The sequence below is a fragment of the Nannobrachium achirus genome, assembly GCF_963921795.1.
Source record: "Nannobrachium achirus genome assembly, chromosome: 3".
NCBI classification, from domain to species: domain Eukaryota; kingdom Metazoa; phylum Chordata; class Actinopteri; order Myctophiformes; family Myctophidae; genus Nannobrachium; species Nannobrachium achirus.
The window spans coordinates 52,314,321-52,334,678 of NC_137812.1; the positions used below are offsets into that span (position 1 = coordinate 52,314,321).

Below are 20,358 nucleotides of genomic sequence, written 5' to 3' on the forward strand. Positions count from 1 at the left end.
GAACCAGATCACTGCACGTACTGAAGTCTAATAATAGTAGATAGATAATTAATTTCAATTTTGATATATTGTGGTAATTCCTATCCTCTGTTCTTATGCCCATTGACATCACTGAGATCATTCTAATTTGATTAATAAAGGTAGACGTATAACTCATTGTGCCACCAGACAGAGGGAGCTGGGACCAACCAACACTACCCTCGTCCCTGCTCCTGCTCTAAGACCAAAACTTGCTGATGTGCTAAAGATGGCCGGTTGCCCTCCGGCAGCTCCCACATTTGATAGAGGGTGAGCCAGAGGCAGGGAAGGATGAGACACAACCAAACAAACGCCAGGCTTGTCAGCGGACCTTAGTGAGTCGGATATCTTTATTCAGACTCACTATTCATACCTAGGGTCAGAGGAAGGAGAAGAACAATATATATAATAATAACAAGAAGAGTGTATTTTGCAGACATATCGCTGCAGAATGAAAGGAAGAGTAAGAAAGAAAGACACCTGCAAGATAAGATGAAAAAGGGTAAAGGGCGCTGGAGGGATTTACAGTTCAGACTCAATTGACAGGTGCCTTTAAATAAGACAATGTCTCAATTTAGGTTGCCCTCCTCCCCCCCCCCCCCCCCCACCCCCCCCCCCTCCTCCGCAAATCCTCTTAAGTCCTTCTCTCAGGTACGGGGTGCATTTGACTGCCGCTTATTAGCCACATGGAGAGGTATTAGAGAGGCAGGTCATGGCTGCACCCAAGTCCCTGCTAAAAGGCCTCGTGTGGATACGGCTAGGCTGGATTACATTCTGATGAATTAGTTGGTGTAGAGACAGAGACAGAGAGAGGGAGGGAGAGAGAGAGAGAGAGAGAGAGAGATGGAGGAGAATGTGGAACTGAGAAGGAGACAGAGAGAGAACGCGAAAGGAAGGGAGATGAATATGGGAGAGGAGCTCTCAAGTGTTCGAAATCGAATCATTTGCGAGCATCACTCATAAAGGTCTGGCTCGGTGGCTTTTTTGCATAAAACATACATGAAATAATTACTGTCGATGGTTCTTAATTTAGAGGGTGTTAAACAGCTTGTAGACAGCTGGTACCAGAGCCGAGTGGGGTCATTCAAAATTTATCTAAGTAAATTAAGGCGAGGAAAGAGAGAGGAAGAGAGAGGGAGGGAGTGTGTGATGTGTGTGTGTGTGTGTGTGTGTGTGTGTGTGTGTGTGTGTGTGTGTGCGCGTGCGTGCGTGCGTGCGTGCGTGTGGGCGCACACACATGAAGAAGGGAAGTGCCTATCTGAGAATCTACACGCCACAAGATAACTGAACTGACAAGGCTTATGTTGGGATGTGTATGTGTACTGTATGCGTGTGTGCGCATACAGTGTTTGTGCTTGTGGAGTTGGAGGTGCTGGGGGGGGGGGGCTACTTGCAGGGGGATCCTTAGCGTTGTCAAGGGGGGTGGTAGTGAATATGCAAAGGACCGGTAAATTAAATCAAACTGCCAAACTGTCAATTCCAGGGCGGCGTGACTGGTGCATGAAAATGGCATCAGTGGAAGGTAGCGCTGCATCGGCGCGCCCCGTTATCCCAGGGCTTTCCTGGCACTGCTTCAACTCTGCGTGCAGAGGTGGCTAATTTTGCATGCAAATTTCAGTCAATAAGCTCCGAGCGAGGCGTCCCAGGATATTTCAAAGGATCTGACAGTAGTCCCCCCCCCCCACCCTCCACCCCCCCACCTGCTCCCACTCTCTCACACTATCATTCTCTCTCGCCACATCTTCCTTTGGCTCTTGAATACCAACTAGACAGATGCTGAAATTCAATCACACATTTGCTTACGCTTTGCATATGCACGCTGTCCCCTCAATGCAGCATAGCCCCTTGGCCCCCCAGCCCAGCACCTTGCCCCCCATCCTACAACCCCCTTCATCCCAACTAGAGAATAATGAGGCAGCAAGAACAAGATAGTGTGTGTGTGTGGATGTGTGTGTGTGTGCGTGCGTGTATACTCCGACCGTTACCTATCAGCGCTCATGTCCTCCCACTCGTCCTTAGTGGGGCTGGGGCTTCGGCCTCTCCAGCTGATGGCTTGATTGGGGCCGACTGCTGGGTGGCTGTGCTGGCGCGCTGGACCTCTGAGCCTGGCTGTTTTGAATTTGACCTTGCTGCTAATGGTGCCGCTAGCTGCTCGCTCTCCTCTTGTACCTGCTCCTCCTCCCCTCGCCGTCCCCGGCGCCGCTGCTGCAGCCGGGTGGTTCCTGTAGAAGTCCCGGGCAGCTCGGAGAATCCCCAGCTCCTGTCTGAGCCTCAGCAGCTGCCCGTGGAGCCGGGCCACCTCCTTCTGCGAGGTGTCCAGCTGGCTCTCCAGAGCCAGGGTCTGGCCGCGGTGCCTCTCCGCCTGGGCGAGGGCCTCTGCCCGAGCCGCCACCTCGCGGGCCGTCCCCTGGCCACGCAGGCGCTCCAGGGAGGCCTGGGAGGTGGAGATGGGACAAATTGCGATTTACGATATGATCGTGATAATCAAAATATCCCCAACATCCATTATTAATTATATATTAGCTGGGGCGGAACATTTGCCAAAAAAAGAGATTTGGTAGAGAAAAGATATTCCAGGTCCATTTTACCAATTATAGTACCTTAGTAGTTTAAGTGGTACCAGATATGCAGCTCGGCAAATAAAAGGTGAATTGATCCCAGTGCATGACGGAGGACAATTTCACGATACATTTGAATCTCCACGATACGATTGTTTTGAGTGTTTTTTAATCAGGATAAACGACATGGTCCCATCCCTACCTGGAGGTCCCATCCCTACCTGGAGGTGGCGGTGGTCACGGGCCAGCTCCTCGTTGGCCTCCAGGAGGTCCTCCTTCTCCTCCCTCAGTCTCTCCGTCTCCTCCTCCAGGGAGGTCATCCTCTGCTCCAGCACCGCCATCTGCTGGGACCACACACACACACACACACAATCTCGTTTTTGTGACATACTGAGGACATTACATAGACTTCCATGTATTTCATGTGGCCTTACCCTAACCTCTATCCCTAATCCTAACCGGCAAATGTCCTCACTTTGTCTATTTTTTCCAATTCTACACACACACACACACACACACACACACACACACACACACACACACACACACACACACACACACACACACCACACACACACACACACACACACACACACACCTGGATCTCTGGCCACCAACGACAGCATGGACATCATATTTGAACAGGGAAAATGAGTTCCCCCGTTTGACCTGTGTGTGGGGTAACATCCACACAGGATTAGCCTCGCGTTTGTGTGTATGTGAATGTGAACACAAGCGCATACTGGCCTATTACAGGCCTATGTCTGGTTGGCTGAGTCCATTTCAGGGATTAAAGCCCCCCACCCCATGGATATCTGACTTGAACCCCCCTTTCTCTCCACACCCCAAAACCCCCTGACCCCCCACCCCCCCCACACACACACGCCCCTCGTCACTCTTCACTAAACAACGAGCGGGAGCACTTAGTCTCTTTGTTAAATCTTGGGTGGAGACTGTTCAGCGAACAGTGGACGCCTGCTGGGTTCATGCCCCCGGGCAATCCCCCTTTTATTTGTCTCTCGCTCTGCCCCCTGGTAAAGCAACGGCACCTTTCAAACAACATTACTTTCAAACAACATTAGATAGTTAGGGCCCCCCCACCCGCACAAAGACCAGTCAAAACCATGAAGGGGGTGTGTATGCACAGATAGACACACAACCATCAGAGCAGTGACACACACACAACCCAAGAGGACAAACAAGAAATACATAATTTCATTTCAATTATCTATTGTTTCCGGGGCATAAATGAGCGCCATCTCTCTCCCTCTGCAGGTTATTAGATCCAACACACTCCTTGTCATTCAGTAATAAAGGCGATGACAGTCTCCATTACACCGCCATATGGCATTTGTTGGCAAGCAGTGCAGTGGCATCATCTGCAGTGAATTATGCCTTAATTCCTCCGCAGAAAAGAAGTTCAAGTTGCCTGTGTCCCTCTGCGTACTCTCTCTCCATTGTGTCACTGTGTGATTGCTTGTGTGCACAATATTGTATTTTTCATGGAATCTCCAGCACCTGCCACTGCCGCTTCTATTTATCATCGTTTGTAGCAGTTGTTGTTCTTTTTGTCACAAAAGCAAAATTGTCTGCCCTAAGGTACATCTTATCATTTGCTGCTAAACTGACTTTTTATGGACTAAATTTTAGAAGAGTGAGGAAACCATTTCAAAACCTTTCTTCATAGAGCATTAGGCGAAACTTAACACATATTTCACCTCTTCAAGGCATGGGGCTTTAGTTAATCCTCTGTCAGGTATTCTTTTATTAGCGATGACAAGGGAGAATGTAAGTGACGGCAGCAGTACTATACCTTTCTTAATGACTGCTCCGTTCGTTCCGCAGAAACACAAGGCTTTTTGGGAACACTGCTGCTGACCTGGTGCCCCTCTGCCACTTTGTGAAGCAGTTCTGTCCAGGGGAACAAAGCATATTATTTTGAGACACGGCATGTCAAGCTCAGGCTATTCAATCAATAGGACTATAATAAAGAGGACACATTAACTCAATTAACAATTATTAAGAGCTAATTTTCTGTCTACTGTGCTGCCGGTTCTTTTCAAAGCATTAAAGGTTCCTTTTTTCCCTTTTGTCAATCAAGTCGGAAAAAAATAAACTCACAAAATCAGAAGGCCATTTTCATGGGGACTAGATATAACTGAAGATGGCCCCCTTGCTCAACCATTGAAATCGTATCACGGAACCGTTAATAGCTAGTAATTTCAATGGTAGTGTTGATTTAGTAGACCGCTAGGACATACGAGGAAAAGCTTAATTCAAAAGCAAAGTATCGTTCTTAGAAACAGCATGCAGACCTCCCCTGGGGATCTTAAACAAACCCTGCAAAATCTTCCAGTCCCCCGTGAACCCTCGAGCTGCACTTTGTAACACCATTTCCCCCGGGAAAAGTTTATATCTACAGATTAGACAAGTGTGCAGCTTGTATAGTTGTGACAGAGGCCTAGATAAATCTGCATAACGAAACCAAGCAAAAGAGCCAACATGCAGGCTTGATACATGCATGATGCATACACACATGCACGTACACATGCACGTACACACACACACACACACACACACACACACACACACACACACACACACACACACACACACACACACACACACACACACACACACACACACACACACACACACACACACACACACAGGTGTTTGTGTCACGTCTTTGACGTGTCTGCAGAAGAGGAGATACTTTTTCCAGCTCGCCAGGACACAAAGGGCAAAACCAAACAATACCAAAAAGTTTCCTCCTCTCGTTGCGGCAAGTTAAACTTTCATGGCGGTACAGGCAAACTCATTTGTGGAACGGGGCTGGAAGCAATAAATATTGAGCCCCCTGACTTTTCAGGTCAGTTGACCTTTTGGAAGGAGTAACAGAAGAAAGGAGAGAGGGAGAGAGAGAGAGGGAGAGAGAGAGAGAGAGAGAGAGAGAGAGAGAGAGAGAGAGAGAGAGTGTGGACGGCGTGCATGCTCCCACTCTCTCTCTCTCTCTTTCTCTCACTCTTCCATCTTCCGCTTTTTTGCATTTGACAAGTTTGCCCAGGGAAGTTTGTTACTCTGAATTAGCCGTCTCTTTTGTCTTCCCGGGCGTTGTCACGTCCAATCATGCAGAGCGCCCAACAGGACAGGCGGGCTGCCTGCGTTGGGCTGGGTACATAACCAGAGAGAGAGGAGACAATTATCCTGGCCCCAACACTGGGTGGCTGGGGAGTTGGGCACCTCGGCAGCGCTACCTTGATGAGGATGCCGAGTGGTGGCTCCCCAGTCACTCTCCACTGGCAGAGGAGGAGGGAGGGTCCCGGGCCCGGCTCTGTGGCATACATTAACGTCGCTCTCGCGTCTCCTCAACGGGCCGCAGCACAAAGGGCCACGATCCTTTCATCTGCTGCCTTTCGTTAGTTAGCGCGATCCTGACGGGGCCTTTGCAACCTTGCCTCCCCTTTCATCAGGGTCTGGGGAGGGGGCGGGTTGAAATGCAGTCAACGTCAGGGGCCACTTGTGTAATAATGGTTGTTTTGTGGAGAACACATAGAGTTTGTTTCCCGACTCTGTTGTTATTGACGGCCAGAGGTCCTTTAGTAGTTATGTGTCTTGATTTACAAGGTGAAATTATTTGAAATACATGGTGAAATTATTGCTGATAATGTTTTGAGTAAAAATCAAACCCTCATGTGTGTGCATGTTATTTCTATGTCGTAACATTTTCTCTGATGGGATGATTACTCTTCAGACTCTTCATCAAGCTTCAAACCATGACAATGACCATGTCCACAAATGCTGTAATATAGCTTTTGTGTGACAGGATTCAACACTAAATCTCCCCTCTTCAAGGGAGTCTGCATTTGGCTGCATTCCTGATTATGCATTGATTGTCAATGGGAGGTGCATTCACCATTTTAATTAGTGCCATCCTTTAAAGCGGGGCCACGAGTAAATTAAAGTGATATGGGACAGATTCGTTATCGAGCTGGTTAATTAAGGCCACTGCTTGTGCTGGTCAGTGTCTGACAATAAAATGCAGATTGGATTTTAAAAAACCAATGCGCCTTACATCATTGGGGATGACACTTGCGAGACAGGATAGATGCAGTTTGATCTCCTGGTCAATTTACCAACGAGTTGATTAAGTCTTAATTGAGTTGTCCTGTTAATTCTCTGAGGAAAACGCCTGACGAACACAAATGTGGCCTAGAGGTAAAAGCAGCACAGAGAAGGTGCTGTTTATACATGTTTAATATGCAGAGCTGAAAACATCACAGGTACACAGAGCATCCTCTGCTTTCTGCAGCACTTTTCTAGGCCTCAGGCTAAACCCTGAGGTCAGAAATGGAGACGGTAATAGAGAAATCAACAACAAACATTGTAAAAGAAACTACAAAAAATAAATAAAATGCATTTTTAGAATTATTTTATTATGTCTTTGTACAATGGCCTTATGAAAGGGTGCCTTTTGAAACCTTTGTAATTATCTGTAATTACAACACTATAAATACAAGATGTACGAATACTAAAGTAAATGGATACTGCCATACTGAATAATTGCGACCGAAGGTCGCAGTATACCATGAGAAATGTCGTAGCTTGTCTCTGACATCATGCTCTGATTTCACTGTGATGTAGGGGAACCACTCTTAACAGAATGGGTTTGCTGCTCTGACATCATGCTCTGGCTTCATGTCCCTTTTATGCCCATATATTTTATGCCCATATATCGCAGGGTTTCCTGCAGCACTTTACAGGCCAGGCGCCCCGCCCGGCCTGAAAACCCCCCCGCCCCCCCAAGGGTATTAAAAAAAAAAAAAAAAATCAAAAAAAAATTTTTTTCTCAAAAAAACCTTTTGGACCTCCAACAATGTACTAGGCATGATCGCGATCGCGAAATTGCATGTTTAACCCCCATACCAACCCTATCTTTCAAACATGGCAGCCATGTTTGTTTACATTTGAAGAAAACATAAGGGCTGGTATCTCCTGAATGCCTGAACGGATTTCCAAGCGGATTTTTTTGTTTGAAAGCTGTGAAAAGCGTGTACATGCATATATGATAATAGTGCATCATCTGTGCACGAATTCGTACACCAGCGTGCACACTATTTTTTTAACCCTTTGGTGGCGAACCGGCAATATAAGAGGTCCGACTTTAAATATGGCACCGAATAAGTTAAAGAACAACTTCTTTTTTTTATGTATGTTAATGTATTGGTGTATGTTTTATAGTATAAACATTTATATCTCCAAAGTAAGTGCTGGTTGATTAACCTGGGGGAAAAAAACAAGTTACACTGTCCTGTGAAATTCCCAGATCACACTTAATTAATTAATTACGTCCTTGTCTGTTCTATGCCCATATATGTCCCGATGTCATCAATATTAATATGGGAATAACCATATTTGGTAATGCCCATATATGGGCATGTTCTGCCAATCTCAACAGGCACTGTTGAGATTGGGTAACTGGTCCGATAGCCAAGAAATGGAGCGACCTCGCCCTTTATGGCGAGGTCGCATGTCGCCCTGAGGTGTCTTGTAAATACTGGCATACTGAATAATATGTAAATACCATTAAATGGTATATAATATTACAGAATCATAATCAGAACAATACCATAATTGCATCATGGTTGAATATACTAGAATAATCTCATTAGATTTAACAATGAATTTTACCAAATACATCTTAGGTAAAGGTGGAAAGTGAAGGGGGGTTTTGTTTTGGTGAGAGAAAAAACGGGAGAGGAAACTCCGGTTGCCAGATTTTGTGAGTGAAACAAGCGACCACATCTAGGAAAACAAGCCCAAAAGATGCGACCCTTTTCACCACTTCCACGCTCTACATCAGCTATTTTCAAAAAGAATCTCGAAAGCAAGGCCAAATAAGCAACTAAACTTCGTAAAAATAAACATAAACAAAAGCAACCGGCAACTGTGAATATTTACAAGCGACTTTACAAGAAACCCCAAAATAGCTTATAATGAGCAGACCTGGCAACACACTGGCAGTTCAACGCAAAACAATGTTCTTTCTGCCGACTAGAGTTTGTGCTATGTCTCTGCCAAATAAATGCCACAGACTGCCAGTCTGAAGGAGTTGGACAGAGTTTCTTGTAGTCTCTGGTGTGTCACCTTTAGAGTTAAATGAACACAGAGGATTCTACTGTGTGGGAGCTAGAACATGTATGATTTCATGTTAATGTTCTAGCTGGGTAAGAGGAAGTGGACTCACCTTGGTGTTGGTTCTGAAGACACAGGCGGAGTTCCTTCACTGTGGCTCTGTCCATAGCAGCCTGAACACGAACCACGTCCAATTCCTCCTCCAAATTGGCCCTGCACACACGCGTAAACACACATGCAAACACGCACGCACACACACATGCAAACACGCACGCACGCACGCACGCACACACACTTATTTTCTAAAACAATTAAAGGACCACTTCAACCATTTTCAACCTATCTTTATTAATTGGTCCTTCTCACTCATGATAATGTGGTACCATTTTTTGCTACGCTGTGTCTCATAGGAGAATCCTGCCTACCAGTGACATCATCGTTAGGCAGGTTTCTTTTATTGTTTTTTTTTTTATTATTTATTTTATAAAAAGCCTGTCTGTGTCGGGTGGAAACCTCACTGTTACTTTTCAGGATTCAAATTCTAAAGTAGCAGATCACACAGCGGTTTTATGCTTGTTGATCTGATCTGACTTTTGAATCTTTTGTTTCAGTTCCTGCTTGACAACGGTATATAAGGATTACATTTCTTTGTATGTTGCTGTTGTCTTCTCACATGGAAAGCACAACGGAAACAAGTGTCAGCTTTTTTGGGTCTAATTTACTTTGGCATTTTTGAAGATTGCCACTGTTATGATTTTAAAATGGTCAATGAAGTATTCTCTCTATCTATCTAACACTGAAGACGAAGGAGTTGGAAAAGAAAACACCTAATTAAAATGCTTTTTAATTCATCTGAAAATCAAAGTGACAAGCAACATGAAATACCCAGGTAGAGAAGTACATGTGTACTGTCTGTCTGTGTGTACGTGTGTGTGTGTGTGCGCGCGCGCGCACACAGGCACTTACACATGTGTGTGTGTACAGTATGCCTGTGTATCGCAACAGAAAAACATACAGAAAAAGTGAGCCCAATTACCTTCCTGCAATTAGCTTGATGCCTGCTAAAGGCTAATTATGAGGGGAAGAAAGGAGCCATACTCGAGACTTTGCACTTTCAAGTTATTATTAGGACCCCAAAAGAAGTCTTCTGAGGATACGCCAAGGCCCCTCCGAGACGGTCCTGCACCTGAAACACACACCTAACTCCCCTCCCCTCTGCTCCTCTGAAACTACATGCTGGCTGCCTGCTACTGCAGTGGCATTCTTCCTCAGTTAACCCATTTAGACCTGAGGCCCATTTAAAAAAAACGGCTTTCTGAAGAAAGAAAAAAATCTAATTCTTATTCAAAAAATAAATACTAATTAATGTTGCTATATATATAGCAACTCCTAAAATGAGATTGAAAGGTATAAAGATGTATAGGTTAACAAACGGGTCTACATGGGCCTGGGTTTCTCCTGATTGAGGTGTGTGTAGTTCAGTATGTACTGTAACCAGACTAGAGTTAGGTTAGGTGGCCAGGTGGTGTTAAGCAGGATTTATACGGCACCGGCGCTGCCCCCATCCATGCCAAAGGTTGAACACACACTCCTTGGCTGGCAAACCACAACCTCTGCCCCTGATTTCTCACATGCCCCTATTCTAGCGCCACCATGAGGTTGCTTTTTGCAGACAACATACATGCGACCTGACGGTCGCTTATCTCCCAATTAGGGAGTCTTACTGGTTTATACTTAGTTGTGCGCCGATGTTGCGTAGTGAAAATAGCCAATCTACAAGCTCACAGTGTGTTGTTTTCTGCTATTTTCGAAGGGTAATATGATGCACAACCAAGTATAAATCTGTGACTCTACAATCAGTCCCACGCGGAGGGCTGCTCTTCGCCACTCGTAATCGTTGTTCAAACATTCAGTGATCGTCCTCTGTTAAAGAGTATAGTGAACTTCGTATTTGATGTCTTTGCTACATCAACCGTGACATGCTATTCCTTCCATATGTGTGCCAAGAAAATAGCTGGGGAAAGGTTATGGGCAATGCAGAGGGTGGGAAAAGTAATTAGCTTCGGAGCCCACGCAGTCTGGTGGAGCCTTGGCCTAATGGCTGACCGCAGCTCAAATAAGTACACAAATGACCGTCCCCGGAGGGGAGTGAGGAGGCAGATGGATATGTGTCCCTCGTCTATAGATTTTCCTCTATAAATGAACTCCAGTCGATGAGGCCCAGCGCTGCCTCACGTATCCCGGGTTGTTAATGGGACAAACGAGCTGAAATATGCTGGGTGTGGAGGGAGCCCGCTCCAGCTAATGTTTCTCTTTTATGCCTTTTCGGATGCGGACGGTATCGACGCCAAACCAAAGTTCATATGCACCGCGCTCCATTTTGTTGAAGGATAAGCGTCCGGACTTTCGATGAGAGCGGGGATTGGATTGCAGATGGGGTTTCTTGGCCAGGGACATTTCGCTTCCCATCATAACACTCTGGAGATGGAGGACTGGGCCGGAGGCTCATTAAGCAACACCCAATACATTTATAGCGTGTGTCCCAATCTGCCATAGATGCAGAATTAATAAGGCTGGACATATTATGGAAATGAGAGCAGAATAACTTCCCCCATATATCGGTTATATCCGAGGTTTTTCTTTTCCTTTTTAAATTGCCTTTTTGGTTTTCAAATTCTCCAAAATGACAAGCTGCAGAGTACAAAACAACATAATTATATCAACAAATTAAATTAATCAAATAAAACAAATCATTCAGTGTGTGTTTACAACCCATAGCTTTCTCCCATATTTGATTTTTAAGCACTTCTATTTCAACGGAATCGTGGCAAACAAAAAATCCCCTAAGATAAAAAAGAACACAAGCACAGTAAACCACAAGCGCATCAGTGGAGTGTTGATGGGAGAAAGATAGCATTAAGTCTCCTTCTGTCTCTCTCTCTCTGCTGAGAGGCAGCGCCTAGGCCTCCTTAGACCCCAACTGTTGTTCAATTAAAACTAGATGCAGCATCTACTCCTAGTTTTTGTTGTTTTTTGTCAACTGTGTATAATTGTTTTCTGAGATGGTGCCAACACCTCCCACTCACTCCCATCACTTTCTCCCACAATCTCCCCTCTTCTCACACTTTAGAGCCTGCAATGTCTTGTGTGAATACATCATTTTGAATAACAGATGTTTATCTGCAGTCTATTTTGGTCCCAGAGGATGAGGGGGGGCAACAACCGGGAAGGGGATGATGAAAAGTTGAGGCAGGCGTCGCAGGTGGGGCAGTGGGTGTGCTAAAAAAACTAACCAAGAAATTCTATCTGTTAAGAGTTTAATCACACTTTATCATAATGGTTAGAGAGAATACTCTGTAACCAGAGAGCCATAGGTTCGTTCCCCATGAGAGACAGAATGTGTCCATCCACAGTGTCCTGTTGTCATTGAGGAAGACCACAAAGCGCAACGTGCACAAGTGTCAAGTAGTTGGATAAGAGCGGCACGCATGTTATTTTATCTGCCTCTATAATCAAATGAATACCCATACTGTATGTCCCATTTGGCCCACTTACTGTATAAACGGTAAACGACCCAAAACTTAGGAAAGCCTTGACTAGGTACAGACTCAGCGAACACAGCCTCACAATAGAGAAAGGCCTCCACAGACAGACCGGCGGGAAGATTGATTGATTGATTGATTGATTGAAGACTTTATTAGAAGTTTGCATAGGAAAAGGTACAGTTTCATGACGGTACAGTTCACTGGTACAAGGTCTACTAAAAGGAGATCCATGAAAAGACTAAGCTTATTTCCACTGGAAACCATTGAAGTATCTCATATAACATTGAATGACAGACAAATAGAACACAGTACTATGCAGTAGATATGTAAAGAAAAACAAAAAAGAAGACAGTAAGTCTAAAAACAAACAGTATATACAAAGAAAGGGCAGGGTAGGGTTGGGCTAGGTTCATTTTTTACCAGTTGCGAACGGCTGCTGCCTGTAAGTGGTTTTTCAGGGCAATTTTAAAGGATGCTAGTGATCCACACTCCTTTATGGCCTTCGGTAAGGCTTTCCACATTTTGGTGGTATAGCAGAAAAAAGAGTTTGACCCTTTGTTGGTTTTGACTCTGGGTTGAAAGTGATCTGTGGCGCTGCCTCTGGTGTTGTAATTATGGACATCCTTAATGTTTATAAAGTATTTTGATAGGTACTTGGGTATCATAGTGGTGTAGTGTATCTTGTACACCAGGCCCATTGCAAGTTGCTGTACTCTGTCATCTACTCTGAGCCACCCCACTCTTAACTGGTGAGTAGCGGTGAGGTGAGTCTGATAGGGAAGGTTAAGCAGGACCCTAATTAGTTTATTTTGGGCTGTTTGTAGTTTAGTTTTCAGGGCTTGTGGGGCGTCACAATACCATACGTGGACTCCGTAGTCAAAGAGGGGCTGGATTATTGCACCAGCTATGGTCTTCAGTGTGTTGAAATTGACCATCGGGGCGATCCTCTGTAGGAAACGAGTTTGTTGGTTGATTTTATTTATTACTTTAGAAGTCATCTTTTCACTGGAAAGATTAGCTTCAAGGATGCATCCTAAGTAAGAGATTTCGTTTTTTCGTGTTATGACCTTGTCACCCACTTTGATTGTGAAGTTATCGACTTTTTTGAGGTTATGATTTGATCCAAAGAGGATGGACTCCGTTTTTCCCAGGTGAATTGATAATTTGTTGTCGTTAAGCCATGTGCAGATCTTACTTAGTTTAGAGTTAAGTGTCTTTTCAACCTGCAAGTGGTCCTTGCCCGAGACTAGGAGAGCCGAGTCATCCGCGAACAGGAACAGGTTGCAGTCGCAAGCAGATGCCATGTCGTTCACGTATATTAGGAACAACAGAGGTCCCAGTATGCTACCTTGAGGAACACCACAGCTTACTGGGAGGGGGGGGGACAGGGTACCGTTAATCTCCACCACCTGTTCCCTCCCCACCAGGTAAGATTGCATCCAACTCACTGCTGCGCTGTCAAGACCGATGGCTTTTAGTTTCTCAATCAGAATAGAATGATTTACGGTGTCAAATGCCTTCTGGAGGTCCATCATGACCATGCCGCTATATTTGCCGTCATCCGCTTCGCGTTTGATTTGGTCGGTCAAATAGAGAAGGCATGTGTCGGTGGAATGAGATTTTCTGAATCCAGATTGGAACTCGTAAATCAGATTATTCTCATCGAGACAGGCTATATGCACCCACTGCACACAAAATGTGGTGGAAACAGAGCTACACTTTCTAACCAACTGCCCACTATACCAAGACATCAGAAACACATACTTCCCACAGATTACGCACACCCAAAGTGAGTTTATAAACATGACCAACGACAAAAAACTCCCATAACTACTGGGAGAAATACTACAATGTGCGAATACAGCAGAAAGATTTGTGAACTGTTGCAATAAAAGAAGGCTAGAGAATGGAATACAACCACCCTAAGGGCTACAAACCATTGAGAGGCATCTAGAACTACTGCAGTATAAACAGAGCTGCTACCTTTAACACTAGGGATGCCCCGATCAGGTTTTTTTTGCTCCCGATCCGATACCGATCAAATATTATTGCTTCCGATTCGATCCCGATCTTTCCCGATCCGATCTTTTGGCAAGGCATTAAGAAAAAAAAATTATATTCATTCTATCACTTCTCCAAAAGCCCTTGAATAACCCTAACCCTAACCCTAGCCCTTGAATATGATTGAAAATGATTAAGGATTACTGTGATTATGGTAAGCTTACATTTCATATCGCATTCACCTTACCTGTAACTTTCAGTACTCCCAGAAAAAAAAATTGAAAAAAAAAAAAAAAAAAAAAAACGTTTTTTTCCCGATATTTTTCCCCCGATCTCCGATCTTATAAAAATGACCATATCGGCGGCCGATCCGATCACGTGATCGGGAAACACTATTTAACACATTTTAAATTTGAGGCTTCTTTTATTTTCCTTAATTTGTATGCTATTGAAATTGTATAGAGAAAAAAGAAATGCTGATTTTTGTTCCAAAAAGCTTCATACCGTGTCTGTATATACATAATGACAAAATGTGACATAGCTCTGTTTACACAACGCAGTACCCCCTCCACCTGTACAGTATATAATTATGTTCCCCATTTTCAACTATTATGTTTTGAAACTTGTTTGGCAATGTAAACGAATGTTTTTCTCATGCCAATAAAGCTACTTTGATTGAATTGTATATCCTGAATACAAGCTGCAATGAAAAAAGAATTGTCCAAAATGTTGGATTGACTGGTAAAATAGCTGGAGTTACCACTATGAGAAGGCATGAGACAAGCTAAATGTATTTCACCATCATCAGTACTTTTTCTTTCTCCATGCTTCACATTACAAACAACCAACTTTACCACAACTGACTATCTGTCAGTCTTTTATGTACCTGCAATAGGTAGATTCTCTGGTTGATACCTAGCCCTATACCATGATGGTAACAACAACAATATAGCTCTAAACCAGAGGTCTTCAACAGGGGGTCCGCGACCCCTAGGGGGTCCGCGGAGGTACTGCAGGGGTTCCGCGAAATTATTGCTTGATTAAAAAATAATTTTTTTATTTTATTTTAGTAAAGAAAATATATTGCATCTATGGATATAAAATGTGAAATATGAAATGTAAAATTTAAATTATTGCAATAAAAAGTATTAAAAGTGTGGGCTCGCATGGAACACCATGTATGGGCACAAAGATCGACCTAACAGCCACTCCAACATATATGGGCATAAAAATCTGCCCAACGGGCACTCGAACATTACTTCTGAGACTCCTACATTTTATATATTTTATGTACTTTAGTATCTAAAGATTTGGGGGAACATACTACAAAGGATTTCATGTGGGTGTTGTTGTTATTTATATCAGGTCGCACTTGTTGGTGGTGATGTCACCAAGAACACTGCTCTTCATTGGCTAAGGGCCCTGCCTTTGTACCGTCTGTCATCTTTTTGAGGAGAATAACCTTGGTCTATAAAGTTTTGGTATAAAATACTGGTCTCGCCCACAACTAGAATGACGCAATTGGAAATTTCAAGTGTGGTTCCCTTGAGGCAAGTCACCTTTGCAGATATCTCTATCTGTCAATCCTTGTCCCCATTCGAGTTGTGCTAACCATTCCGTCCTTGTCCCTTTTATGCCCATATATGGAGATCCATGATGTCATCAATATTAAGCCGATATCTTGGAATGCCCATATTGGGACATACTGTGTCAGTCTAAAGTGGTATATGATGTCAGACATATGATGTCAATCATCTCCATATTTGGGAAAAGTATAATTTTTAATTAAAGTCAATGAAGAAAATTCATTTACAATAACCTGCAATTTGGCTCATAACCTGTGCTTAAAGTCAAATGAAAGAATGGTTTCTCTCCATGGCAGAGGATTCAAAAACAGGCCCACAACCCTACCTGCCACACTTCAAGTCATGTGTTTCTCCCGATCAAATAAAACTAGTCATTTGCAATACCCTTAAAGGTCTGCCTCACTTCAATGTTCACCGGAGGTAAGGAGGTAAACTCTCAGCAGGTATAAAAGCAATTTTTTTTTCTTTTTTTTTTTGCTTAATCTAGAAAGACGGCAGCAGTCCTATGCTTGGTAATGATGCAGTCTGTGATATAAGTATATACAGGTATAGCCTCACTCTGTTGGCCCGTTTGTTAAACCACACTTTCTTTGTCTTTCTCATACATTGCTGGACCTCCAGGCCCTCAGCAATCCACACTCTGCACCATTTGATCTCCTCTCTTCCCTGCTTGTGCTCCAGTGAAGGCAGCTCACATCACCGAAAGCAGCAAACATCCAGCCAACCTCCGTCCACGTCCACGAGGGTGTAAATACACTCCACATCATCTTCAACTGTTGTGCTTTTATGCATTGGTCTGCCTTTGCTTTCAGTGTCTTGCTTGGTACAAAAACAGGGAATAGAGTAAGAAAGAAAAAAAAGAAGAAAAAAAGAGACTTCTGGCATTTTTGTGGCTGGGGAAGAGTCTTTTGTTTTGTTTTGTTTCCTCTTGCAGGGGAGGTGGTGGCTGGGAGAGGTACACTTAGATATGATATGATTCAGGTGGGACTTTTTGCTAGTTAAGCCCTAGCTATAGGGCTGTTGAGTCATAGGGGAGAGTCTGGGAGAATAAAGCACTCTAGTCAGTAAAACAGGACTGGTTATTGTTCTGACCTTTTTTTTACCCGGCGAAATTTGACTAAACATGGACGCTTGTTTACAGCAATTCACATTACACAGCTGCCCAATGCAGACCTCCACAACAGGGGTGGGGTAGGTGGGGTTATAGGTGCCTTGCTCCAGGGCACTTGTGTGGTAGTTGTTGAGACTGGAAGAGTGGTTCTCATTCACTTTTCCCTCCCTAGATTTCCCCAGGCGGGAAATGGGGTTCGAAGTCACAAGCCTGTGTCTCTAACCTCGAGGCTACATTCAATTCCAAGTGGAGTTCACACTGATGTGTGTGTGTGTGTGTGTGTGTACCTGCAGGCAGCTACAGCAGAGACAATAGTGAGTGATTTCAGAAGTACTCTGAAACATCCAGTTCTTATACTGTAGATGCATGTAAAAGGGCCTCCGTGTACAGTAAATATATGTGAATAATAGTAGACTAGAATCCATGACAAGGTCCATAACTTTCAATTGATGGTGTCTGATAGAATATGGAATGGCATAATTATATCATATTGTATTTATTGAGCCCTTGGAAAGACTATGAATTATCAGCATAATGCAATGTCTTTGAACGACCACTTTGCTTGCACAGTAGATTATGTCTGTGGGTGTTATACTAGAAGACCTTGTTGCTTTGAAATAGCACAATTTCTTATGTTCTTAACTTTCCTTCTATGAGACTAGAGCAATGGCTTAATGGTGCACTTGCATTGTAATTACAAACCAAGTGTAAAGATTTTAGTACACAATAATTATTTTACAAAATAATGAAGGGTCCACTTTGGTGGTCTAATTTCAAAGCATACATAAAATATTATCTATGTATGTATGTGTGTGTGTGTGTGTGTGTGTGTGTGTGTGTGTGTGTGTGTGTGTGTGTGTGTGTGTGTGTGTGTGTGTGTGTGTGTGTGTGTGTGTGTGTGTGCGTGCGCGCACGCGTGCGCATACTAGTACACAAAACTGTCCCTCCTCCATCTAAGCACCAAGTCCGGGGGGCAAAAAGAGACACTCATTACTTTTAATACCTTTTAGCGAATCGAGATGAAAAGAAAAAGAAATAGCAGCATGCAAGGAAATAAATGTAAACTTTATTAAACTTCATTAGAGTCAATGTCGGCTGCTGGGAGAGAGGGGGTTGTGGGCCCCCTCCATAATGGTCACTCTCAGTAGAGGAGCGTTCAGTGCTGGCACTACACAACCTCAAATCAACTGAAAGCCCCCCCTTCGAGTAGTAATGGCTGGCTAATTTATGCTTTGATGTCATCTGTGTGTAGCCTCTTAAATTCTGTGTGTGCGTATGGAGGGTGGGGGGGTTCTATGTGTTTACTCTGTTTATGGGGCCTAAATAATCCCTGCCTCTTTTTTTTCCCACCAACAGACCTTTAACAACAATTAACAGGCGCGAACATGGAGTGCAGCAGACAGATGCATAATGAGCCAGATAAAATGATCCCACGGCGAATCAACATTCCGCGCCCGCCCGCCCACCCTGCCCCTGCACTTGCTTGTCCAGCTAGTCAGCCAGCCAGTTACAGCCAGGAGGAAATCTCAGTCAGAATGCAGTGCTGCTGGATCTCGACTTAGTAGTTGGTCTGCCCTTTCAATCGACTTCCTTCCGACTGTTTTACCTCTGGGGTGTGTATTGTTGGTGCTGAGTGGGACGTATGGGGAAATGTAGATGGCCACATCTCTCTTACATGATCTTTTAATGTCTGAGCGGTACCATGTATTTCTTAGTTACTTAGCCATGGGAATTGGCTCTTACTTCTCAGCTGTACTTCTACTAAATCCCTCTGGCTAAGAGAGTCACAAAAGTACAAGCATGCTGTCCCACAAAATACATCTTTGAGGTGGCGTGAAAATATGAAGTGAGTGAGAGAGCAGGTGAATGAAAGCTGAATGACGAAGTTTCGCTCTAGGCAACGCAAAATTTGTTGGAGAAATGATTGCTTCAGTTGAAATCTGCCTGCAGCTTTATGCAAAACTCATGCAGAACGTAACCCCCCTCATAGGTGCCCATTGGCTCTCCAGCCAAGACATTTCTAACTTCAAATCTACATGTTCTAAGGCTAAGCCATTGTAATGAAACGCTGCAAGGGGCTTGGGTGCAAAACTAATGACCAATGGCAAAGGGAATACAGGGAATTTTCTTTTCTTTTTTTCCCCAGTAATTCGAGTTGACTAGTCAGTCACACGTCATCTTCAGGTTTATAACGCCCAACATAGATACATACAGTACATCCAAGTGTCGCATGGGATTTAATTGATTATAAGGAGAAGGCAAGGTGCACAGCCTATTGGTGAGATAAAAAGTTATAGTCCCGATAAAAACACATTTAACACAGGACTATAAAAACAACATTTAATGAGAATATTATATTATTCTCATTCTCATTATATTATATATAATATTATGTTTTGACCTGAATGTCTTCATTACATGATGATGAATTTATTCATGCACATCTAACATATGTCTACATTGTATAAACATGTGTAGCATGTGTACGAAAGAATGCTCTACAACAAAGTACAGTATGTGTACTACAGTATGTCCATAGTTTTGTGGTCACTGTACTTACGGGTACAAATACAAAAAACAAGGCCAATGAAACCAAGCAAGTCCATACATCCATAATAACCTTTCCTTGCACCAGATTTAAAGCATCATTATGCGATCCTTATCCTAATTTCACCAAACCCACATTTAACTTCATCTAAACAGCAGGTACGAATGAAAGAAAGTTGAGAAAATATCAGTCCTTGCAACATTTCTGTTGACAGACCTTCCAGGCATCTGGCACTCAATGCCTGATGAAGGTCTATTGACCAGAATGTTGCATTAATCAATTGTAAGTGAAGACAGTGTGAGGACTACTCTCTTTCAGCGTTAACTGTTTGTTTCCTATGCAGTATGCACCTGCCTTTGGAACAGAGGTGGCAGCGTCACCAGGTACTGCTTAGCAAGGACACTGAGCCTCTTGTAATGATATGGATTTTCAACAGGTGAAATGCATGCCGGATTATTCAGGAAAATATTATTTTGCTTTGCTGCACTGTAATGGTCCCACTGTAGAGAGCTGGCTGCAGAGGAGATCGCAGTTTCACGATTAATATTTCTATTATCAATACCATTAACCATCAACCGATAGTCGACAACTGTTCCACAAAGGCTATTCAACTAATCAACATATACGAACCCTCGTCAACTATCCAGGTAGTTTTCCAAAAGTCTGCATATGGCATAAATGGAGGAATTTCACTTACTATAGTCCGGTTCAGCTTGTCCACAACATACATTCAAACTACCGTAGTTTGTACACCAGACTGGGTGACCTGGAAACCAACCCACCTCTATAGAGAAAAGGACATGGGGTCACCTAAATCAGCTGGGTTCATCCTCTGGGATGCACGACAGTTCACAGC

The 20,358-nt window shown here is 43.7% G+C and overlaps 1 protein-coding gene across 1 annotated transcript in view; it reads right to left on the bottom strand.

Moving 5' to 3' along the window:
* The window catches only part of cntln (centlein, centrosomal protein), a gene marked incomplete at its 5' end in the record, with an annotated part of 179,643 nt that overhangs the window by 88,754 nt on the left and 70,531 nt on the right, over nucleotides 1–20,358 (bottom strand). The window contains 4 exons of the mRNA XM_080722659.1: nucleotides 2,004–2,452; nucleotides 2,798–2,920; nucleotides 4,390–4,487; nucleotides 8,824–8,924. Coding sequence (XP_080578785.1) covers nucleotides 2,004–2,452; nucleotides 2,798–2,920; nucleotides 4,390–4,487; nucleotides 8,824–8,924 — 771 coding nt within the window. The remainder of the gene's footprint in view (nucleotides 1–2,003; nucleotides 2,453–2,797; nucleotides 2,921–4,389; nucleotides 4,488–8,823; nucleotides 8,925–20,358) is intronic.